The sequence below is a fragment of the Vanessa cardui genome, chromosome 11 (genome assembly GCF_905220365.1).
Source record: "Vanessa cardui chromosome 11, ilVanCard2.1, whole genome shotgun sequence".
Taxonomy (NCBI): Eukaryota; Metazoa; Arthropoda; class Insecta; order Lepidoptera; family Nymphalidae; genus Vanessa; species Vanessa cardui.
Genome location: NC_061133.1, coordinates 561711 through 587557, shown reverse-complemented (window position 1 = coordinate 587557; position 25847 = coordinate 561711). Strand labels below are relative to the sequence as shown.

Here is a 25847-nt window from a genome sequence, read left to right as displayed (position 1 = left end):
TTGCCTTAAATTAAATAGTTTTATTTGTTTTGTATTCGTTTTATTTACTTGACTGCTTCGTTGGGCCAATATGAATAAATATAACGCCACAGATCCCGAGGATCTAGGTATGAACTCCTGGTAGGGTTGATAAAAATGTATTGAGGTATTCCAGAAAAAAAAGAATCTAACAGTCCGGTGTCTAGAGTTTGAAGGGATCTTCAATCCCGTGCCTTGCACGTCGTTCTCGTCTTGGATTTGTCTTCCCATCGGATAATGAAAACGAGGGAATACCTATATTTGCACATATAATTGTTCCCTATAACATATCTTACGTAGTTGACTGGTCTTCCTTGAGACCGACCACCGTGACTGAAATGTATCAGGACGAGATCATCTTCGTCGCAATTTACAATTTTCGAAAGCGTAATTCAGCTTCTTATTACTGACGATTTTCTAACGATTTGATCACTGTCAGCCTCTTTTGCGGCTTTGACTTTCGTTCATTATAGTACATTACACTATATGGTTCTGTCTTCGTCGCAGCGCTCAAGCCAGGCGCATGCCATTATCTACCTGACTCAACTATGACATAGTTGTAGTTATTGACCAACGCTGCTGATTAGTTATCGTCATCAATCATCATCATCAACAGCCTATTTTTGTCCACTGTTGGACATAGGCCTCTCCCAGTGCACGCCACTGTGGTCTTTCTCCGGCTACTCGCATCCAGCTCCTGCCTGCCGCCTTGCGTATATCGTCACTCCACCGTGCCTGAGGACGTCCTACACTACTATTGCCGAGACGCGGTCTCCACTCTAGAACACGTTTTCCCAAACGGTTGTCGGTTCTACGACAAATATGACCAGCCCACTGCCACTTCAGCTTACTAATCCGGTGGGCTATGTCGATGATTTTGGTGCTTTGACGGATCACCTCATTTCTGATGCGATCCCTCAAAGAAACGCCGAGCATAGCCCTTTCCATAGCACGCTGAGCGACTTTAAGCTGGAGGACCAGCCTTGTCGTGAGTGTCAACGTTTCGGCTCCGTATGTCATGACGGGTAGGACGCACTGATTGAAGACTTTCGTCTTAAGGCACTGTGGGATCGACGATGTTAGGATTCGACGTAACTTCCCAAACGCTGCCCAACCCAGCTGAATTCTTCTATTCACCTCGTCCTCAAGGTTGTTTCTACCTAATCGCAGAGTCTGCCCGAGGTAGACATATTTTTGAACAACTTCGAGAACGGTACCGTGTATCGTAGTCGGTTCCGGTAGAACATGTTCATTGAACATGACCTTGGTTTTATCCAAGTTCATCCGTAGGCCGATACGCATAGAAGAATCAGCCAGCTCGTTCAGCATTTGTTGTAGGTCCTGCGGCGTTTCTGCCACGATGACGATGTCGTCTGCGAATCTCAAGTGAGAGATGTATTCGCCATTGATGTTAATGCCACGTCCTTTCCAGTTCAGCGTCTTGAACATATCCTCCATTGCATTAGTGAACAATTTGGGGGAAATAACGTCCCCTTGTCTCACTCCTCGATGCAATGGTATGGGATTTGTTTGCTGATTCTGTACTCGGACGGACATGGTGGCAGCTTCGTAGAGACATCTCATCACTTGGATGTATCGCCAATCAACTTGGCAACGCTGCAGGGACTCCAGAACAGCCCAGATTTCAACCGAGTCAAAGGCCTTCTCATAGTCCACGAATGCAAGACACAGGGGCCGATTATACTCATGGGACTTCTGTATAATCTGCCGCACTGTATGGATGTGGTCTATGGTGCCGTATCCGGTCCGAAACCCGGCCTGCTCCGGGGGTTGGAATTCGTCGTATCTTCGCGCAAGACGGTTCGTGATCACTCTTGAAAACAGCTTATAGACGTGGCTCAGTAGGGATATGGGACGATAGTTCTTCAGCAGAGTTTTGTCTCCCTTTTTGAAGAACAGGACGACCACACTCCTACTCCACGCCTCCGGAGTTCTCCCTTCGAAGAGGACAGAGTTAAAAAGCGTCTGAAGTTCCCTAAGTACCGGTTTACCTCCCGCTTTTAATACCTCTGTGGTAACGCCGTCCTCTCCAGGGGCTTTTCCATTTTTAAGCTGTCCAAGAGCAGTCTCGATTTCGCCAATACTGACTTCAGGCAGGTCTTCGGAGAAATGGCGTGTAGTAGTATATGTAGCTCTAGGATCCTCATTTTCGGGATCAGGTCGAGATGCATGCGATGCGTATAACCGGCCGTAGAAGTCCTCTACTTCCGAAAGTACTGCCGGCTTAGAAGAATCGACTTCTCCACTTGCTGTGGTCAACTTCGTCAGGTGGCTCCTTCCAAGAGATTGTACGAACGCCTTAGACCCCCGATTCTGCTCAATAGCTCTTTCTATTGCAAGAGTATTGGAGCACCGGAGGTCGTGTCGTACGCGCCTGCTGATCTCTTGGTTTAATTGCCGTTTCTCTGACGAAGTGACAGGTGGGTTTTCACGTCGTTTCTTCATGAGCCCCAAAGTCTCTTCCGAAAGGTTCGACTTCCTGCCCTTACGCTGCATGCCACAATATCTCGTGCCTTCTTCCCTGAGAATTCGAACTACATTTTCGAGGTTCTGGTTTACGTCAGTTGTGGTTTCCACGGCAGCGAATCGGTTCTCCAGGATTGACTGGAATGTTTCAGATCCCGCAATGGTTTGGAGCAGCTTTGGTCGGAGCGTGGACTTCATCAGACGGGCGCGCTCGGCCTTAAAATTGATATTCAGAGAGCCTCGGAGGAGTCGGTGATCACTACCGGTATTGAACCTGTTAATCACTGAGACGTCTCTGAATATATGCCTCTTGTCCGTTATTATGAAGTCGATCTCGTTTTTCGTCATAGTGTCGGGGCTTTGCCACGTCCACTTCCTTTGCGGCTGCTTCTTGAAGAAGGAGTTCATCAAGAAGAGCCCCTCCCGTTCGAGGAAGTTGACAAGCATTTGTCCCCTATGATTCCTGCTTCCAAATCCATGGGGTCCTACTACCGATTCGCTGCAGTTCTGTACTCCCACTTTAGCGTTGAAGTCCCCCATGACAACGTTGTAGTGGGTTTTCGTGGTGAAGTGGAGGGCCCTCGATATGTCATCGAATAATTCTTCCACCTCATCGTCCGAGTGTGTCGAGGTCGGTGCGTACGCTTGCACCACCTTGAGGCTGTACCTCTCGGTGAGCTTTATAATGAGGTACGCTACCCTGTTCGACACACTGGAGATTTCCACCACGTTGTCAACTAGGGACTTATTTACCAGAAACCCAACACCACCTTGGGATTGTTGGTCACCCTCTCGGAAGTACATAAGGTGGCCTGATTCGAGGGTTACGGTGTCCTCTCCCTCTCTACGGACTTCACATAGCCCTAATATGTGCCACCTAATTTTCCCAAGTTCTACCTCAAGTTGCGCTAGATGCGAGTCAAGCCGTAGCGTGCGTCCGTTGTCCGTCGCAAGGGTCAGTCGGTTGTGGTGGCCTCCCGTAGCCCGGTGATTCTTGGCACCCCCCGTCCCGCCGTTACCATCGTCGCCACCATGACGAGGAATAGCGGGGCTGCCGGGAACTGGGGGCCGTGGCTTGCGTGTGTGCTGCATGTGGAGGTTGTGCCCATAATCGCCACGCTGGGCAGGCGGGTTGGCGATCGCAGGGCGTAGCTTCTCGCACCGGTGACGCTGCTGCCCGTCACCGGCCTGTGGTATTTAGCTACGCCTATTATGTTGATGGTTATACCGCCATCAGTCGGTCGCCAGAGCCTCGTTTGCTGGTCGGCAGGATGCACCACGGGCAGGTGAGGTTGGCTTGGGGCACTAAGGTGTAGTTTGCGCCCCCTTACATTAGTTATCGTAGATTTATCAAATTAACATCTAATAATCGATGATAACTTCACTTATTTATAATAGTTTTATAATAGAACCACTTAAGTATTTTGTGAAACTCATAACAATTTTAACGGACCAGTTTATCACAAACATGGTCTTGGTCGTTTTCTTTATAATAATATTTAATTAATGTAATGATAAACTGAGAAAAGTTATATAATTATATTTTTTTCATTATCTATTAACTTCTTCAAAAAGGATTTACTTCAGACGAGACTACAATTTTATTTTGTTCTCTTGGGAGACGACATATTAAGTGTCGACGACATTGTTGACAGCGTAATATGTCATTGGATTCAGATTTTTCTTTAAAAGATAATGTGAAATTAATCAAAATTTTAATGAATATATATAGGTAACAAAATGAAATCATTTGTTTATAAAGAGTAACAGAAGGTATCGTATAGTTTCTTATCTGTCTTCTGAACCTACATATGTTTACCTAAAATAAATATAGTGTATTATTTCTCAGTGTTTCTTCAAAATGGATTGCGATGACAACCAAAAACCATACAAGCAACGTTTTAAGGGTGTTGAAAACTTTTTACGTCGAGTAGCTTTCAACTTAGGTGACATTCAAATTTGCTGTACAAAATAATTTTATTAAAATATAAAGTGTTACACTTATTATTTAATATTTCACAGGCAATACTGCGTCACAGACTGAGGTGAAAATTATATCATGTATTCCTATAGACGTAACCGACTTGCAACAAAAGATTATCAGCCTAGAAAAGCAATTACACGAAGCTAGTGGGCATGTTCCTCCTACTGATCAACCTGCGCGTGTCCCGTCTTCTACTCCTGCTCGTGCTTCATCTTCGACTCCTGCTCGTGCTCCCTCTTCTACTCCTGCTCGTGCTCCGTCTACTAATCCTGCTCGTGCTCCGTCTTCTAATCCTGCTCGTGCTCCGTCTTCTACTCCTGCTCCCGCTCCTGTCCCCTCTCCTGATACTGCTCCTGCTGAAAAAGCGAACAGAAAATCAGAAAATAATCTCAATAAAAAAAAACCTTCCACTACCGTCAATTTAGCTCAGAGAGCCGAAACAGGCTTCAATACGAGGTCTAGTACGGTATCCTATTGCACCAGTAAACCAAACGACAAAGTTAGGTCATCACAGTTTGGGTCGTACAGTGGAGGTGGATCATCCAGAATAAGGAAGTCGAATGTCTCTTTCGTTTTTCCGGCCCTAACAACATCTGACAATAAACACGAATGTGAGTTTAGTATTCGTAAAAATTGTAATAACGATAGTGCTGCTGTTTTTGATCGTTATAGGAATATCTTCAGGAAACGAAAAAGAAAAAACAATTACAAAGATAATAATAAAATAAAAACGCATTTAGTGTACTACGCGCATCATACGGCTGATAATCCTTTTAAAAAAACAGACGATTCCTTAAAATACAACGGCGCCATGAGTTACAATGACGAAGTATGTATTTCTTATTTAAATAAGATCATTCGAAGACAGTATGATCCTAATGAGATTGTTGAAGAGTTTTCTAATACAAGTAATTTTTCAAGGCCAATATGTAGAGACGTTGGTAACACTAATAGAAATATGAGTAAATACGATTCAGAATCTGATACATGCTCCTGTTGTCATGACAAATATCGGAACATCGACCATTACATGACCAAAGGTTATGACTCAATAATAACAAAACTACATACATCTCTAAATAACACCAGCTCTTATTACGATTCTAATCATTACGACGTAATACCCGTTAAAGAAAATTGTAATAAAATTTTAAAAAATAATAACGAACAAAAGTTGGAAAATGAAAAGAGTGTGGAAATAAAATGCTGGCCTGAACATTTACGAACGAAACAGAAATGTCAGCCTTATTTCTATAACTATCAGGCGGAAATACCGGTTAAACGACGTGCCAACAAAGTATTACAAGATATGTTGTTGATGAGAAATAATCTATCCGGTAAACCAAGTAAAAAAAGAGAAAACACAAGAGTGCCGGAACAACAGGCAGGTAGTCTCACATCTAAAAGTTTTTGTATTGATTGTAGTGATGTATATGCGAAACCATTCCCCCGACCCACTGTATCCAAAAAAATCGAAAATCTTGCAACAGTATCGAAAAAACATGAATCAGTTGCCACAGACGAAATAGTGAACAAACTAAATGTTAATAATCAAAGCACACAATTAGATATAAGTAAAGTCGAGGATTATAAAGAGCTAACATTAAGCCAGATAAAAACTATATTGCAATCTGTTTTAGACGAAGTGAAAATAAGCGCCAAAGCTAATAATACTTCAGATGAAGTAATAAAAAAAGATGCTGTCGTTCAAAAAGGTGCATCACAGAACAGCCTGCCGGGTGCTTCTACCTTTCTCCAAAGCTACACTTACAATGACTCTTACAACACAAACTCTCACCTGGCTTCTTGTTCAAAACAAACGCCTCTGGCCCAATGTTGTGTCACCGGCCTTCCCCACCAACCTCTTAAATGCTTACAAAACTATCCCGTTTTTATACAACCTGCGCCAGGAAGACATATGTGCGCTTGTTACTATAAGAAAAATTCTTACAAGCCGCAAACGAGACATGCTACGACTGCGGCTACTAATACTGACAGGGATCAAATATTGGAGAGCAGCGAGACTGATAAACTTATTAAGGAAATATATAAATCAATGGCTATAAACATGGACTTTCCTAATAAAGACAGTTCTAAAAGTGAATGTAATAATCTTAAGCTATCTAGTAACGTTTCTTCCAACACCATAGAAGTTAAAAATGTAGGAGTTTCAAACAAGATAGGTTTTAAAGTCGATGCGAAGGTTTCTCCAATTCAGTCATATTTAAGCCAAACAAAGATAGGATACGAATCAGCCGGCGCACAATCGGAAGATAGGAAACAAGCAATTCGCTTAAATAATAATGAGGTATACTGCGAGACGGAAAGGTTGAAATTTCACAGTGCTCAAAGTTCGGATTCCATCGCTGAAGTTGAAAATGAAACTGATGACTCGAACGACGACAGCGACAGTGCAGAGACACTGGTATTAGAAGAATATAAACAGGTGATTTTTGTATAATAATAATAATCATTCCTTCGATATTCATTCTTCTTTTGGTTGTAAACCAGACGAGTACCACCGATTTTCATGTAATCCATCTTGTTCGGGGCAGTGAAAGGAAATATCGTTAGAAATCCTGCACGTGTTGGATGAAAATCTGCCACACATTTATCCACCAACTTTTAACATTTCCGTTTCGTAAATTCAAAACGTTTGTAAAAAATACATTGGTAGAGAAAGCATATTATTCGATAGTCTTTCCATTACAACAAGTTCATTACTCCTTTCTTTTCTGAACACTTATAGCACTGTTCCGTGTTAAGACACGTACAAAAGACCATGATTGAGCTTAAAATTATGTTTAATTAATTAAGTAAGAAGTTTGAAACAGTTGACTTGTTCCAAATGAGATCAAATCTAATCAAAATAAACTTTATTCAAGTAGGCTTTTACAAGCACTTTTGAATCGTCATTTTGCAATTAAGTGAAGCTACCACCGGTTCGGAAAGTAGATTCTACCGAGAAGAACCGGCAAGAAACTCAGTAGTTACTCTTTTTTAACATTTAAAAAATACAAAGTCATGTTAGTTAAATACAATTATTTAAATTAATATATCCTGCTTGGACGTCAACAGGTATTAACTATACGCTTCTTTATCATCTATCAAATCTTGTATCGAATAATATGCTTTCTCTACCAATGTATTTTTTACAAACGTTTTGAATTTACGAAACGGAAATGTTAAAAAATTGTCTTTGTCTTTGCCATTTGTCTTTTAATTCTTTTTATAAATTACAATATATGCTTATTATATTTAGTTTGATTGCTGAGTTGCCATTGTCTTTTTATTTTTCTCAGTCTCTCAGGCTATCGCATAAGTTTCAACACTTAAGTTTGGGTTTCTCTGTCCATAAATTCTTAATTAGCTCCAAAAGTTGGATATGCGTTAAGCCTTTGAATCATACCTGACTTATCTTGTACCGCCTTGTATTAAGTGCCTATGCTCCCGTTTCGTGTGGATGTGGATTAAACGCAAATGCGTTTTTCCATGCAAGACCAATAAAGAAGTACTATAATAAATTATATGCAATTATGACGTTAGTACTCACAATTATTACTAACTAGTCTTGTGTGAGATCCGACCCTAAAATTCATGCGTCGTTATCCAAAAGTATTCTATAATAAATAATAAGGTTTATTGACTAATTTTGTCGTTATAAGATTTTCTTAATTCATAACATACATTGAACCATCGTAAATAAAGATATTATGACTATTATTATCGGCAGTTATGTCCTATTGTAACATCATGTAAAAATATATCATATAAAATTCCAGTATTTATTGTTATTTTTTTCTAACACCAATACGAAAATCTTACTAGAAGTTAATCGTAGTTATTTCATTGTTGATTTAGTGCTAAATCAATTCAATTTACAGGACAGAAAAACGAAAAAAGGTTTCTTCAACAGAATGCTCAAATCAGTGAACTTATTTAAAAAGAAAAAAGGAATGCCTACAGAAAGGGAAGCAAGTGACTCCGATGATTATGAAACCGTCTACAGCGAAAAGTCTGCAAATGTACCACCAAAACGTTACAGAAAAGTCAAAACAACGGCTCAATATGACCGCGCCAGGACCAAGCAATCCCCATATTTGGAACAAGAATACAGGCGGCAGTGGAACGAAGGGTTAGCGTTCCGCGAACAGCGGGAAAGTATATGTTCCTCAGAGCGGCCTAATGTGACACATTCGAACCAAATCCCTACAAGGCCGCTGTATTGGACGGACTTTGAAGCGAGAAATGCATCCGTCTATCAAAAAACACCAAATCAATTTAGAATCAACGATTCTGTCAGGCAAAATGAGATTGGTATTCAACAAAATGAAGTCAAGAATGGCAAGTACAAGGAGAGACTCGGGTGGCTCAAGAAACACAAACTCGGGATCAAGTGCGGCGAACAGTGGAAGAAGTTCATCCTTGAGAGTTAATAAGGTTTTTCTAAATTGTCCTGTCGAATGTTCACAGCTGTTAAATTTCATGTTATTACTGTTTTGTTAAATAAAAGTCTTTTATATTTTACAAGAACTTTATTGTAAGTTCGAAATAAATTACTTAAAATATGTCACAGCTAACGATAATCCGTTATTTTACAAAAAATTAAAACAAACACATTTATGCGAATCGCTTAGACTAGAGAATTCGGGACAGACTGGTCGGGCGACCGATCTGAGCCAACATTTGAAGAATTATCGTAATTGCTAAGCTTACTATTAATAATTGTCGACATGTAAACAAAAGCCCTTTATGAACAAACTACTTGTCACATTTCTCGTCTACTTTATTTTCTACGCGCTCTTCTTGATACTCTGCGATGGCATCGAATATTTCAGGTCATCGATTACGAATCTGTAAACAAAAAAATACTATAATATTTTTTTCTTACTAAAGTTTTTTTTTATCTGTTGTAGATAAATTGAAAAATGTTTTACTTGCCTACTGCTAATTAAATAATAATAATCAAGAATTTTTCAAAATTTCGATGATATAACATAATTACTGGGAAAATTTAACGTCGGTAACGAAGGCAGTTCCAAATAGAAAATGTAAAAAAAAAAACAATGACTCGACTCGATTGCGAAACTCTTGTAGGATAGTAGTATGTATATATAAAATGCTCATTAAAAATATGTTACTGCACAAAGAGGTGCTCAAAATTAGAGACGCGAATGGTAGGCGGCGTGCCTGTAGAACAGCAGCGGCAGCGGCGCCGTGCTGAAGTGCCACAGCGCGTGCGCGTCGCAGCCGCGGCGCGGCGGGAAGTCCAGCAGCTCCAGCGACAGCGCGGCGCCCGACAGCAGCGTGCTCGCCGCCAGCCGCCAGCCGTAGCGCCGCGCCCGCGCGCGCCACGCCCAGCCCAGCCACAGCAGCGAGCCCGCCACGCCTGCCCACACCCGAACACTTGTTTAAAGCGCTCCACTTAACTACCGGGACCCTAGGCTGTGGCTAAAATTGCTCGTTTCGAAGTTGTCATCCTTAGACCAACATGCCAGAGGTGTCAGATCAGTGTCGATTGCACGGTAAATATCATACGATTACGAGAATTCCACATTAACTTGTCTTTGATTGTGATTGGTGCTCTATAGGTCTTATAAAGCAGTATACATACCAAAGAATATGTTCACTCGCATATTGTAGTCGTAGTCGATACGACCCGAGTACAGGTAGCGCGCGTGCTCCACGTAGTACGCCAACGTGAGAATCAAAAGAACCGCTGCTAGCTTTTTCCTCCGGTGTAATATTCTGAAAAGTTGAGGGCATATGTTATTTAGTAATTAGGAAACATAAATCAATCAAAAATTTATTAATTTGAGTGTTTCATTTTTAATAGAATAGGATAACTTTTTATATATCTAAATTTAATTGTGAAAAATTATTAATTTCGATTTTTCCCAACTTGGCTATGGCCAATAGTGCTGGCTGATAGATATCATGTATTATAATTTCATTCAATACATATTTGAAACATTATATGTCACCTACCTTACAACAGCAGCTATGAATAAGCTCATAACCATTGACAGAGCACATGCATAGTCCATGAACTCTGTGAAAGCAGTGTCCCTCGTGTGGAATATTATGGACCAGATCCATGCATTCATACAAACCTAAAATTATGTTAATAATGTAAAATTCAACAAACAAAAAACCAAGAATAATTTACAATAAACTTTTCTCAGTTTGCACAACAAAGTCATTACATTACATAAAAAAAGAGTAATTCTAAACCAACAGCAAATAGCAACAGTAATGAAAACTGCTGCTTGAAAAGTATATCAGCAGAATTTATGATATCTAGATGGGTGCGTACCCAGACACGTCTGCACAAAGCCTTACTATTTATAAGCCAGTAATAAAATATCTATTGCCTTAGCAGAAATTTTGAGGACTTTTCTAATTATAAAAGTATATTATAAGTACCATTGCAAAGACATGCCACAACAAAACATGTGGTGCACTCCTCACTGATATTCCTAGTAACTTGGAATACATGTACATGTGTGTTATTAGATTTAGCAAAGAGGCAAAGGCAGATGCTGGTTCTTGGACACCCAGGATGCGTTTAAACGGCCACTGGAAAGAAGCAAATTTAAGATTTAACAAAATATACATGCTACAAACATAAGTATTGTAACTAAGAAGGTACAATACTTGTGAGTTCTATTATTGGAACTCTAATAGGAAATATGAGGTATATTTACTTATATATTAATCTGTATAATAACTATAAAATTAAATACTAATATTCTTACTTTGCCATGAAACTTGGGTACTTGATATCCTCTCTCCTGGAAAGCATGCACAGCTCTCCACATGCATTGATAGCGACATTCATCTTTACAGTTCCAGTTAAGCCAGCGATTCCATTTATCTTGCACTTTGGCTGATTCTTCTTGGAATGCTCCCTCTAATAAAAATGATGTTCAATTTCCATAAAGAAAATATACAACAATATATCATTGATACCATCTTCTTGACCAATTTGGTCATAGTAGACATCCTCAACAAAGAATACCCAACAGCCCATGAGATGTACTATGCTTTAATAATGCCCTAGTTCCCAAGATTGAATGGGATGGAAATCTGAAGTGCCTTAAGTGTTGAACCCCAACAGTAAAACTACGAAGTGTTTAAGAAATCTTCAAACTTTTAACTGAGAATATCTGAAATTTTCTTGATAGAGAAATTAAAAAATAATTTATTAGTCTCACCCTTAGTCTGAACCTAAGACTATGATGCCTTATATCAATATAACTAAAGAGAGAGTCATTCATTATAACAAAATTGAAATATTATGATCATAAATTTGTTTTTCCTTCCAGAAGTATTATTTTGAGTATCAGTTTAAGAAAATACTTGCCTAATGTACAGTTGGCTTTGCTACAACTTTTAACACAGTTTTGATAAAAAGGTGATCTGTCACCGTCGCTACTTAAAATAAAAGGTAGTAATAGGATAAAAACAAATATAGAAATGTTATGTTCAAATTTATACATGTTTTCAAGAAATTAGGAATTATGAAATTTATATTGGAAAAACGAATTAAACTGGAGCGTATTTATATATATGCTATTGTATCACATAAATAGCATCGTTATACGTTATTATTCTTTGAATTAATCCATAAAACTCCCATATTTTTGCTGGTTTTCATGAACCGAATTCCTTCAAGTATGATAATATTTTTATATCTAATATCTCTAATCTCTATACTTGATTACTTGACATTGCTACTTGCGAGTTGCAAGTTCCAATATTATGATTTATCGATTAAAAAATACTGAATATAATATGATTTTATTTAATCGATTATAAAACCTAGGTAAATAAATTAAGGAAATTTACAAAGCATGAACATTTTGAATTGATTTTATATAGACTATCCAAATTAAAAATATTGACCTTTAAAACTGTATGCAAGAAATATTTAATTTGTTGTTGTGTTGTTTCAATAATCTGTTCAATATAATCCACTTGTATATAATTTATAAATGAAGGAGTTGCTAATATTTATTTTCATCATCCTTTTAAGCTCATTACTTGTCATGAATAGATACGACATTAGTCAAAGAGGTCAGGATTGATACTGTAACTTTTTACATCGCTAGGTGGTCCATAAACCCAAAATTAGGAATTTTGTTCGAATTTTTTAATCAATAAATCACTACACCTTGCATGCTGTAAATTTGTGATTTCATATACCCATCCATTGATAATAGAACTTGATTCGCATTTAATGTCTTAATGACAAGTGACATTTAATATCATTCTTGATAATGATAACATAAACTGTTAACCTTAAAATATAAACAAAGTGTAAATAATGTAAAAGAGCTTTAGTTTGTAGAAACTTACAAAATGGTTTTTCTTAGTAGAACGTGGCTTGCCGTAAAAGAAATTAAACGTCCTCGAAAGTATCTTAGAAATAAGTTTATTGATACCGTAAGACTCCATGTAAAAGGTGGTACCGGAGGCACCGGACTACCGAAATTTGGGGGTCTCGGTGGCCAAGGAGGATGTATATATTGCATTGGGAAAGAGAAGGCTGATCTAAAGACTATCATGAATAAATACCGCGCCAAAACTATTACCGCAGGACACGGTGAAGACAGCAGAAAAACAAAAATTGTCGGCAATCCAGGTGCTGACGTTAAACTAGAAGTTCCACTCGGTGTGACTATTTTTAGAGAAGATGGAAAAGTATTGGGCTCAATTGATAAGGAAGATGAAATGCTTATAGTGGCGCGTGGTGGGCCGGGTGGCACGCAAGAGAATAATTTCCTTGGTCACTTTGGTCAAATTCATCACATCCGATTAGACTTAAAATTAATCGCTGACATTGGTCTTGTGGGATTTCCAAATGCAGGGAAGAGTTCACTTTTGAAAGCGATATCTAGAGCCAAACCTAGAATAGCTAGTTATCCTTTTACAACCATTAAACCCAACAAAGGTATCATACAATATGATGATCTGAGACAGATTACGATCGCAGATCTTCCAGGACTCATTGAAGGGGCACATATTAATATAGGATTGGGTCACAAGTTCTTAAAACATGTGGAGAGGACGAAACTGCTACTCTTTATAGCAGACATTGAAGGCTTTAGACTTAGTCCAAAATACCCAAAAAGAACTTGCTTGGAGACAATCATACTACTCAACAAAGAGTTGGAATTATATGATGAAGAACTACTGAATAAACCTGCAATACTGGCCGTTAACAAATTGGATTTAGTTGGTGCAGATGAAACATTCAGTGAAGTTAAAGAATCTCTCAAAAATATACATGAGGTGATTAAAACAATGCCTGAAGAAATTAGACCAGAGAGGATAATAAAATTTGAAGATATAATCGGCATTTCAGCATTAAAAGGCAGTTGTGTTGATGAATTAAAACTTATATTGAGGAAAAGACTCGATGACTTTGCAGAAGAAAACAATCCAGATATCATAGAACCAAGTAAACTCTTGAGAAAAAATAGGGCCATGATTAGAGAATTAGGTCCTCAAGTAACTTAATATTAATTGGAGTGTAGATAATGAGAGAATTAAATTTAGTTATGAAATATTATACTCTTTCATTTGTTTCTTATATAACTGAAGTAATATTAATTCAACCATAATCTTTGCTTTTCTGATATCAGCATCAAATTTAACATTACTCCCAAAATGGTTGTTGACATAATATTCATTACTAAATTATTGTTATATTATTTAATAAATACACTTATTATATACTAGCACTTATTTTCAATGGTTTTCATACTGTTTTCTATATTTTAGAACTCTCCTTTTGAGAACATCATAAAAAGATTCCTCTATGTCATTGAGATGGAAGATAAATTTTCATTTGACAGTGGCATTTATCCTTTCCAGAAACAGAATCCCGAAGTTGTTCTTACTTAGTTAATTGAACGTAAAAAGATTTATGACTAAGAGTTTTAAATTGTCTAACCTTAAAAGTTATTTTGGTGCCAGCCGTGGCATTACAGTAATTCTCTAAAAACAAACATCCAAGCATTGTTTATGTTAGGAGTGGAAATTTTACCAAAAGTCAAGTTTTCTTCTCCAGGCAATCCAAAGATATGATATTAAGTTAGACTTAGACTCAAAATGAAAACACTTAAAATCAAATAAAGAAATCTATGTTTATTAAAACACAATAAAAGCTTAATATATTACAACATAGGTGACAGCATTATTGGACATGGATGGGTCTAATTTTAATATATAATTAGGAAACAATTTATCCTAATGAAACAGCAAGATAGTTACATGATACATATTTAAAAACAAAATGTAAACAGGAAGCACAGCTAAGTAGTCATCTTAAGTATAATCGTAGGTGCAGATTGCATTCCTATGATGTGGTTGGAGACTTGAATCAAGTCGACATCAAAGAATGCTCGATACATAAAAACCATCACTTTATCAACTTAACAATAAACAAACGAATGATACAATATCTTTATCACAGTACATATCCTTCTTACAATCTCACTTTTGCTTATTCTAAGTACATAATAACAAGACAATCTAGTTCTACGACATAATATTCAAATAAGTGTAAAATGCCAGTGAAACTATTACAATAGTTATTCAATTTTTTACCACATATACAAGCCGTAATAAGGGAATACTATTTTTTTTTATATATATTTTAACTATTGCAAAAAGATGACAAAGATTGCACTGTTTAGATTATTTTCTCCTCTAACTAGATTAAAAATAATTATTAAAATAAACAATTGTCATTCCCGTAAAAAAACATCTTTCCAATATTTGTTTAAAAATTAAAACTTATCTATTATTCCATTATCAGATGGTCACAACCGTACATTATATTTACATAATCATTTATAAAAGGAAAGTTTTTTAAAATATGACCATTTGTATTGATCAAAAACATCTCCTTTAAGTGTGCAAAATATACACAAATCTTTAGACACATTTATAGTGTTTAATTCAAATTACACAGAAAAATATGGTGTTGTGGATTTTGTAAAGTTCTATAGGGATACACCTACAATGAAATTATTAAACTGAATTTGGTTATTATGAAACAGAACAAATATTGATATTATCCAATAAAGAGTTTTCATAGAGAACAGACTAGACAAAACTAAACTATAAGCTTATAGGTTATAGTATAACATTGAGACAAAGTGCCCATGAGAATTATCTTATTGAGTTTATTCACTCTACATTTAGGTATAACCGCAATTCGAATGATGATAAATTTTACAAAAACAAACAATATTTCCATCAAATTGCATGAAAATGAAATGACATAGTCATGTATTTATTAATGTTACTATTGGATAAAGGCCATAAGTAACTACATATCGGTCATTTAAATTATACATTTTTATAAATTATAACAAACTTCATAAAATTATTATGACATTATACTTTGTCAAAATACAAAGAAGTAAAACAATATATTATTTGGGCCATTTATATATAACTCACTAATTATTATTAATATAGCCTGTTATTAAATAATACTTCAATATGTAATAAATAATTAAAAAAGAGATATGTAGATATGACTACATATAGTTTTCTGATGGAAATTATATTTATATAATACAAGAATTGTTACACTTATACTGACTAATTTGAAATTTCCATTACAGTGCTGGAACTTTAGAATTCGCTCCGGTAATACATATATGTATAAATGTAATTTTGTCAATGTTACATACACGACAATTTTAAAAGTTTAATTTATATAAAATATTTTTTTACCAGAAAATACTGCGATATTTATAAAACATTTTTGTATTCATTTCTTTATAAAAAAAATATTTAAAATTTTTACCTACATCTGTTGTGCATCTGTAATCATTTATAACCTGTGGTAAGCAATGTTCTACAAAGCTCATATTACAATGGATATAACAATGTAGTATTTAATACTTAGATGATATATGTGTATATTTTTCATATTCTTAATCACTTTTTTTATGAGGCATGATTATAGAATTATTTGATTTAATACCAACATGAATTATTATATGTTTTTTTTTATGTGTGTTTTATATATTAAGTTTGTGATTGATTATTTTTGCAATTGTATTGGTAACCATTCTTATGTTTCTTATTATTTCATATTACTTCTAATCTAGAATTTTGTATGATTTCACGAATGAACATATGATATGTACAGTCTAGAGACATACGCTAAGGAATTGGACGCTAATAGGATACAACACTAATAATGCACTAGTTCTGCATGGCATAGATTATATTAAGTCTATGATTTTGATCATTATGTCGAATTATTATTTATTAGCTAATCCTCGAAATTGCTAATGTTATCACTACTAATCAAACCACTGATATTATAAATGGTACATACTCTATTGCTATCTAACAACATTAATATTTATAGCATCGACAGCATTGCTAAAAATACTAACTCATAGCTTCTACTAGTGCTAACTGCACAAAATACGTTTTACATGTCTATAGCATCGATAGCGACGATATTCGTATGAGTTTTGAACTCGCGATAGACTAGCAATTCGTATCGTTTACGATCGGCCCGAGGGGAAGGACAGTCGAGTCACGTCACGCTCACACGCTCACTTGAAGCACGGCCACGCGTGCCGGCAGCAGTACACGAGCATGCTGAACTCCCGCTACGGTGTTCAGTCGTCGTAGCCTTCCTCGGCCTCGGTGGCGGTCTCGGCGGGGGGCAGCGCGGCCCGCGGGGCGTCGCCCGCCGCGCCGTCCGCCGGGGGGCTGCGCGGGCTGGGGGGGCTGGCGGGGCGGGGCGCGCCCGCCGGGCTGGGCGAGCGCCGCGCGTCCGCGTTGCCGACCTCTGATTGCCAGAACGTTATTGCAATTAGATGATCCGTTAGTATGAATGAATAGGTAGCATGACAAAAAGCGTGGAATTAATACCTGTTGTCTTCCAGGCAGGATATATTAATTTAATAATTGTATTAACTTAAAAATTAACTAACATGACTGTATTTTTTTAAATGTTGAAAAAGAGTAACTACTGAGTTTCTTGCCGGTTCTTCTCGGTAGAATCTACTTTCCGAACCGGTGGTAGCTTCACTTAATTGTTAAATGACGATTCAAAAGTGCTTGTAAAAGCCCACTTGAATAAAGTATACTTTGATTTTGATTTTGATTATCGCTTGTTAGTAAAAAAGTAAATATTTTTATGATTTTCGAGCCTCACCGTCGGCGGGGCTGCGTCGTGAGTCCCTGTCGCGGGAGGGTCGCTGCTTCTTAGCTGCCGGATCTTCGCGCGCCTCCTCCACCTGCGCCGGGCACTCCAGGTGCACCAGGTGGAACACCTGTTAACGATTGGCTCATCAATCAAATAGTTCCATTACTTGGTGAGTTAAAGCTATTAGATATAGTCATTTACTTCATTCACGGAGTTGTTGGTTCCCACGATGCGGATGATGGAGACGGGCCGCGGCGGGAAGTAGATCACTTGCCACGATCTAAACAAATATAGTACGAATTTTATTTATTGTTGTTTATTCAATACTCGAACTCAAATTCCTCACAGCAGCGTGGTGAATTATACTCCTCAAAAAGAGAGCAAGAGGGTGTCGCTATTATTTTTATATATTTATTATATAAGTATATGGTTTATGAAGAAAAATAATATTCAGGAATGCTACGTCACCGGCAGGCGTCCCGAGTGCGGTCGGCCACCATGTCCCAGTTCCAGTAGTTGAGCGAGACCTCGACGTAGTACGAGTAGTGGCGGTAGTCGCAGTCCCACAGCAGCATGCGCAGCGACGACAGCATGTAGGGCTGCGCGAGCTGCACCACGATGGAGCCCGAGCCCAGCTGGTGGCACGTGTAGCCCTGCTCCCAGTCGTAGTGCTCCGTGTCGCCGTTCAGCAGCGCGTTGCGCGAGCGACTGCGGGACCCGGCCAAAGCCAACTTAGACACGGACAGTCGCAAAGGAGAGAAAACGATTCAAACCTATCTCAGTTCGCAAGCTGCTGCGGAGGGCGTACCTGATGCCCTCGATGACGACGGCGGACAGGTCGAGCGTGGCCACGTTGTGCGTGGGGCGCACGAGGCCGGCGCACAGCGGCGGCACGCGCGCGCTGTGCATCGCCTCCAGCGACACCGCGTGGAACACCTGCGGGCGACGACACCGTTAGCCCGGCGGCCCCGCGCAGCCCGCCGGGCGGGGGCGGGGCCGTACCTTGTTGACGGTGTTGCTGGTGCCGACGATCTTGATGTACTGCACGACGCGCGGCTCGAAGTAGAGGTTCTGCCAGGAGCGGCAGAAGTAGTCGCTGTGGTCGATGACGCGCACCCAGTCCTTCTGGTCGACGGAGACCTCGACGTAGTAGGCGTAGGAGCGGTTGTCGCGGTCCCAGAGCAGCAGGCGCAGGTGGTTGATGATGGTGGTGGTGGCGAGGCGCACGACGATGCCCGGGTTGTCGGGCGCGTCGGAGATGGTGTGGCGCGTGTAGCCGCGCTCCATGTCGTAGTTGTCGCAGTCGCCGTCCAGCAGCGCGGCGCGCATGTCGCCCGCCACCACGCGCGCGCCTCGCGCCGCCGTCGCCACGTTCTCCTCGGGCACTGCGCACACCACACCACCACTTTACTGACTACGTATTCATTCGTACAATCAAGAGTAGTAGGCTCTTACGAGCACTTTTGAGTCGTCATTTTACAACTAAGTGAAGCTTCCACCGGTTCAGAAAGTAGATTTTACTGAAAAGAACCAGCTAGAGATTCTATTCAACTATGACGTTGTAAGCAGTGCTCTGTCGCGGATTCTTGGTTGGTTTGACATAAATAATTTAGTACTAAATGCTAAAAAGACTAAATGTGTTTTGTTTTCCTTGCCAAATGTCAAATCAAATCCTTCTGCAATAACTTTGAAAAATGAAAGGCTTGAGTTTGTTGAGTCGACGGTCTTTTTAGGGATAACCCTTGACTCCAAACTGCAGTGGGGCACCCATTTGTATGCCCTGGCAAGAAAACTAAGTAGTGCCATTTATGCAATAAAAATAATTAGAAAACTTACGAACATAAGTACTGCTAGACTACTTTATTTTAGTAATTTTCACAGTATTATGTCATATGGAATGTTGTTATGGGGTAATGCAGCAGAGATTGAAGTTGTTTTTATTCTACAGAAAAGAGCTATCCGATCTATTTACAATATTAGCTCCAGGACATCATTACGCGAAAAATTTAAAGAAATAGGTGTATTAACGGCTGTTTCACAATATATTTATGATAATATAATCTTTATACAAAATAATATTAAAAATTATTCTATCAATGCTGATGTACATACTATTAATACAAGAAATAAGAATAAACTTGTAACCCCCAGTTTCCGTTTGCATAGGATAAATAGAACCTTTTTGGGCAATGGTATACGTATATATAATAAGATACCGGAAAATATAAGCAATTTACCATTTTCAAAATTTAAAAATATTATTAAGACTAAATTAATAAATAAATCATACTATTCATTAAAAGAGTACTTTTTAGAAAGAAACGCCTGGAGTTAGGCTCGGGTTCCATGATAGGACGCTAATTACTGTCAATAACAGCATTGTAAATGTGTTTATTTGAAAAGAGCAACTATGCGAGTTTCTTGCCGTTTCTTCTCGCTAGAAGCTGCTTTCCGAAACGGTGGTAGTATTTGATTATTGACGATTCAAAAACGCTTCATTGTGAAGTTTACTTGAATAAAATTGATTTGATTTGATTTGATTTATTTATATAATAATATGCGAATTTTATTATAGAAAGGGACACCTTGCCCCAAAATAGATCTTTTAACTTTGCGAATTCGGAAACTTGGCGTTAACTTCTAGTGCACATACATAATTATAACTAATTTTATCAAAGTGATCAATGTTACTGTGAATATACATAATATTGTTGTAAATATATTGCGACGCAACAGTGAGTATTCCCACTTTGTCAAAAACATGCCGAAGAGAGTCATTTCCACTCAACAATCCTGACCTCGACGGGACTTATTCGGCGAATACCGTACAAAGAGGTAATGTAATTCAGACAGCGAATAACTGCAAATTTGCTAAAACCCTTCTGATTAAAATTGAATTTGTCAGCAGCTTGTTTGAATAAACGCCAAACCAAGTCCGGGGCCAGAAATGGAATATCTGGAGACTCGTACTTTTCCTCCAACGGGTATATACAGCAACGACTCACGTAGCAGCCCCCTGTGCCGGAGCTCCGTGCTCTTGGTCTGCGTTTTCTCCTGTATGGCGTCCAGCAACATGTCGGGCGTGACGAGCGAGAAGGGCCGCACGACCGTCAGCAGCTCCTCCAAGCTCATCAGGGTCAGGCGGACGCATTTGAGGATCTTCTCCTAGGAAACGAAAAATAAACAAATGCTACTAATATATATGACGGCGCATGGTGCGCCATCTTGTTTTTCGTACTGGCTGGAAAACAGTGTCAATGGAAATCGAACGGCGCTCTAGTGAAGTGTCGCGGCGCTGGTAGCGAGGCAGCCATCTTGAATGCAGTTACATTTAAGATTTCCCGCGCACCACGTATGCGACGAATCGCTAATTTCCAACAAATTTGTGAACAATACTTTGAATATACGCCCACATATAATTAATTATTCTGATATTGGCAGTAAAATGTCTATATATATAATTAAATATAATATAAATATATATATATTGAGTATAGTCCAGGCGATCCGATCCGACCTTATGGTACTGAGACTCGTGTGGCCGACACACACCACGTCGTTACTTACTAGTCAGACTTTTAGTTCCAATTTGCATTTATTTCAGTAAAGTGAAAGATACTGATAGGGCATTTTTCACGGTACAATAGTTTCAAGCATTGACTAACATAAATAACATTTGATTCTTTGTTTCATTAGAGTAAGCATCTGTGTCTTGTTCTGTCTACAAATATTTGGTCGATAATACTTCAAGTAAAAAGTACTGTATAGTATAAAATACTGTACTGCAATGTTTTTGAATTAAACTACAATAAGTTTAACTCAAAAACATTGCAGATCAAAATAAAGATTATTTAGTATTTAAAACTATTTGTTAATTTTTGTTGGTTGTTATTGATTAAATGAAAAAAATTAATAAGTTTTGCGTACCACTTGAGCCATTCCACTTTCAGATTTGACCCACTGCTGGTTGGCGTTGAACCAATTACAAACGGCCTTGAAGATGTCCACTTCGGGCGCGAAGAACGAGTCTCGCTCCAGCAGACCTTGCAGGGCTTCCTACACAAACGAAACAGAAATCACATCATTTTCTAAACATATAATTATTTAATATAAACAAATACTTCTATTTATTTTTTAGTCCTAAGATATCTGTATTTTATGTTTGGTCTACAATGAAGTATAGTAATAACATGTATATAGTATAGTATAAATAAGTAAGGCAAACATAATATGTCAAATCATTTATCCTGATTGGCTCACAACCAATGATTTTCTAATAAACAGATATGTTATACCCATACTAAACAAGAGAAAAAATTGTGCCGCGCCGGGGACCGTTTATTTTACATTTTGTTACAAGTAAAAAGGATAGCTTGATAAAAACAATAAGTAAAAGGGATAACTAGATGTTTTAATTACGCAAAACGTATTACTACATAATTATGATGTATAAAACCACTAAAGGCAAACGTCCCAATTAGGACGTTTTCTAGTCTTCACTTTTTGCGCGTTAATGACATATCTGTTTACTAGAACATCATTGCTCACAACTAAAACAACTGAGTCTTGTAAGCTGAAATTTAAAATTGAAATAAATGTTTTATACTAACAACGGACAGCTGCAGAAAGGTGTCGTGTTGAAGTATCTCAGTGGCGTTCCTGTCCAAGAAATTGTAGCAGTAGTCCATCAGGGCGTCCAGTCCGTATAACCTATGATAGAAATAAATTAATATCACATGAAATAACATTACAATCAAAAAATTTGAATTTAGTTTTTATACATTCAGTCTCAAATCAAACAATACTGCCAAACTAGACCTTCAGTGGATGATCTTGACTCTATAATAGCACTACTGACTGAATGACTAATCATTCATCCAAATATATCCGGCCCAGCATTGGAAGGACTGTTTCCCATCTTCATAAGTAGTGAAAGTATAGAAGGAACTCAATATATCTCAACACAAATGTTTTTTTTTTTATGAAGACAATCAGCTTTCAACCTGAATTTAGTAAAAACTCATTATTGTTTTACCTCGCAGCGTCGAGGAGGGCGCACACATTCTTCAACGCCAGTATCTGCCTCAAGTAATCTGATATCGCTGCCTCCAGCTCTTGGAAGTTGAACTGGTGAGCAAGCCCCAGCATGTCGAGCACTGTGTCCTCTCTCAGCAGCGACAAGCCCATATGACCTGTATGATGATCACTATTATAAGACTCACAAACACGCAAATATCATCATTTGTTATCCTCTTTATCTTTATGTTTAATGATATTCTTAAATAAATAAAATAATGAGATCTTAATCAAATATATACAGTAAAACTTACCAGAATAAACATAACGCAGTAGAGCTTTGAAAGCCAGCAAAGGTGCCTGTAATTCCACTTCTGCCTGTAATTGGGAAAAAACAAATTTACAAAATATTCTTCCGAAATTATATTTCTGAAAACGCTAAATTATAATTCCAATAAAATTACCTGATTAGCTTCTCGCATGCCTCCATACAAAAGAGCTCTGAAGTAATCACTGCTGGCAGCGAGGATGACTTTGTGGGCAGGGATACGTTGCCCTTCCACAATGAGAGTCACGTCTGAGTACTCTGACGAGAGGCACAATGAACCAATATGCTCAGACAAGTGACCTGATGACAAATGAGCAAATATTTAAGAATTTATTTTTTCTGCAATTTCAAATTTGTATCACTTATTAGTATGAAAATAAACATCAAACAAAAACCAATCCTGCTTAGTTTCTTTTGCCCAATCTTCTCAGATCTGAAGAGTTTCTTTATGAACCCTTGATAGAACATTGACAATCAATTAAAAGTGTAATATTTTAATATTGAATAGTTATTGGATTTTGCTGATCTTTAAAATATTTTATAGTATTATTGTCCTTATCATGGGGCCAATTTGAAATGGAATAAAATAATGCATTAATAATATATATTTTTTTATATCTCTTTAAATCATAACAATACTCTGATATATACATATTTTCTTAATTCAATTATAAGTCTATTGACTCATACATAATTTAATTGAATATAAAAGCGATTGTAATAGTTTATTATGAAAGAAAAAACATACTTATGTGTTCTATGTCTCCAACCCTTGAGCTGGAGGAACTGTTCACCGACATGTACTGGTGCTGGCTACTCATGTTGCTCATCTACATCAGCCCTCTTATTGCTAAAGCACAACAAACAACATCAATCATTTTAAACAACTTTACTAAAGTATTTACTAAGTTGATACATTGTTTTTTATAGTTCAGTTTAAAGGAAACCAGCATGGTTATAGTATCCTACTACTATATAATCTGAACTAATACTACAAGAAATTTTAAATCATGAACTCGTAGAAACAATTTGTTACTACTGTGTAAAATTAATAAATAGGCTATATGTGCATAATTGATTAAATTTTAACAAAATTCAATATGTTTAAATTTAAGACAGAAAGCAATGCTTCTTAAAAATAAGGGGTAATAAATTTGAACCAATCCCATTGTGTGAAAAGTGAATCTTAAATCCACAAAGAGTATGCATTGTATTTATAATTTATCTTGTATTAATGAGTGGCACATATACCAACTAATTTACTTAATTTATATAAGAGTATATTTAATAATAAGAATCAAGAAATATGAGAAAAATAACTGTTGTATGTAACAAGATTATTATTTTCATCATATAGCAATTTAAATTCTATCTATATTACAGATAATATAAAAATTAAACAAAAAAATATCTAACCACTACTATTAATCTGGGAAAATAAAGATTAAAAATAAAATATATAAAATTATTTAAAAAAAAGAGTTACATAAACTTTATATTTAAATTGGACCAGATGAAAAGTGTACTCATCCAAATTAAAAAAATGAATTCCAAATTGATTCACATTTGATGCAGTTCTGAGTTAGAAAAAAAATGGTCTGTTTTACATACATGGTGTATTACAACAGCTTTTTGTGTGTTTTTTTTTTTATGTACAGATATTTATAATGTTAAAAAATACTAGAATAACGAAACAAGTATCCAATATGATTTGTGGTTGTGGTTGACTACCAAAATACACTTTTGAAAACAATACATACTTAAGGATGCAAGCATTCATATTTCCTGTATAATTAAAAAAATATATTAATTATTTTTTTATGAAGTTAATTTAAACGAATGTTATTAAAATTGCAATAATAAAACTTTGTAAAATATTATTTAATCGAATTTACATTCGACGTGTTGTGACGATGGAATGTTCTAGATAAACGATACAGGTTTCACACTTAAAGCATAAATAAATATTATATTTTCTTTATAAGCGACAATACATTGCAAAATTATAACTCGTACTTGAAGTAATTACTTACCATGCAAAGTAAGCCACTGCAGCAATTATAGTGATAAATAAATATATAAAAACTCACCTTAAAAGTAATACCAAATTACTTTTTCTTGTTATTTATACCCTCATATATATAGAAAACATAACTTGAAATAAATAACAATAAGTTACTATATTATTATGAAGTTATGAGTCGGAAAATCATGCGAAATTATTATTTGACATTTGTTTTGTTATTGAAAATTGAAATTCCATGAATACAGATTAAATATAATGTTACATACGCCTCGTATCAATGTCAAACATTTTTAGCTTTTAAAGCTTTTCAATTGCTACTCATGTTCTTATACTTCTCTTAATTTTTAACAGTCAATAATGTTAAGTGCACAATTTATCTGGTAATAACCTTCGATTTTTATTTTTAATTATACCTATTATACTTATTGCATAGCTTTAAGCTATATTAACTTAAACAAATAAGTTTGTAAAAATAACTTAACTTTTAAATTTTCCTCAATATTTTTTCATAGATTAAGATTTAAGTATATTATGTACAAACACCACTTATAATTGAGCAATTAGTTACGTTTGTATATTAACAAACTTTTGTAACTTTTTATTTTGGTAAATGTATCCAGTTACTTGCGTAACGGAAACTCGTCGCGGGAAGATAATATTGTAAACTTGTTTATGATATACTTCCGCTATTTCCGACCATTTTACACAGCTATAACTATAATATGCGCATACTTTAGTTAATCTTAGTAATAGTTTATTTTATAAAAAATATTATAATGACGCACATAGTTAG

At 36.9% G+C, this 25847-nt stretch overlaps 4 protein-coding genes across 5 annotated transcripts; 2 read left to right on the top strand and 2 right to left on the bottom strand.

The window, feature by feature from the left end:
• The first annotated feature begins 4140 nt into the window (after positions 1-4140).
• Positions 4141-9008, top strand: LOC124533792. Its single transcript, XM_047109308.1, has 4 exons — positions 4141-4278; positions 4355-4451; positions 4528-6935; positions 8374-9008. The coding sequence occupies exons 2-4, from the start codon at positions 4367-4369 to the stop codon at positions 8923-8925; spliced, it is 3045 nt and encodes a 1014-aa protein (XP_046965264.1). The 5' UTR covers positions 4141-4278; positions 4355-4366; the 3' UTR covers positions 8926-9008.
• Positions 9009-9051: 43 nt separating this feature from the next.
• On the bottom strand, positions 9052-12192 carry LOC124533793 (post-GPI attachment to proteins factor 3). Its single transcript, XM_047109309.1, has 7 exons — positions 11856-12192; positions 11248-11402; positions 10916-11068; positions 10478-10602; positions 10104-10237; positions 9680-9878; positions 9052-9343 (listed from the first exon to the last, which is right to left on the bottom strand). The coding sequence occupies exons 1-7, from the start codon at positions 11989-11991 to the stop codon at positions 9283-9285; spliced, it is 963 nt and encodes a 320-aa protein (XP_046965265.1). The 5' UTR covers positions 11992-12192; the 3' UTR covers positions 9052-9282.
• A 551-nt stretch (positions 12193-12743) lies between these two features.
• LOC124533801 (GTP-binding protein 10 homolog) lies at positions 12744-14063 on the top strand. Its single transcript, XM_047109319.1, has one exon. The coding sequence runs from the start codon at positions 12854-12856 to the stop codon at positions 14012-14014; it is 1161 nt and encodes a 386-aa protein (XP_046965275.1). The 5' UTR covers positions 12744-12853; the 3' UTR covers positions 14015-14063.
• A 561-nt stretch (positions 14064-14624) lies between these two features.
• Positions 14625-25291, bottom strand: LOC124533542 (BTB/POZ domain-containing protein 9). 2 transcript variants are annotated; one of them, XM_047108897.1, is made up of 14 exons: positions 25062-25291; positions 23777-23878; positions 23165-23328; positions 23015-23078; positions 22720-22876; positions 22295-22394; positions 21612-21740; positions 20690-20849; positions 18687-19069; positions 18493-18620; positions 18153-18392; positions 17886-17964; positions 17694-17811; positions 14625-17324 (listed from the first exon to the last, which is right to left on the bottom strand). In XM_047108897.1, the coding sequence occupies exons 2-14, from the start codon at positions 23856-23858 to the stop codon at positions 17152-17154; spliced, it is 1977 nt and encodes a 658-aa protein (XP_046964853.1). In that variant the 5' UTR covers positions 23859-23878; positions 25062-25291; the 3' UTR covers positions 14625-17151. The 2 variants fall into 2 exon arrangements, with proteins under 2 accessions (XP_046964853.1, XP_046964854.1); XM_047108898.1 differs by having other exon boundaries at positions 25119-25291.
• Between the last annotated feature and the right edge of the window lie 556 nt (positions 25292-25847).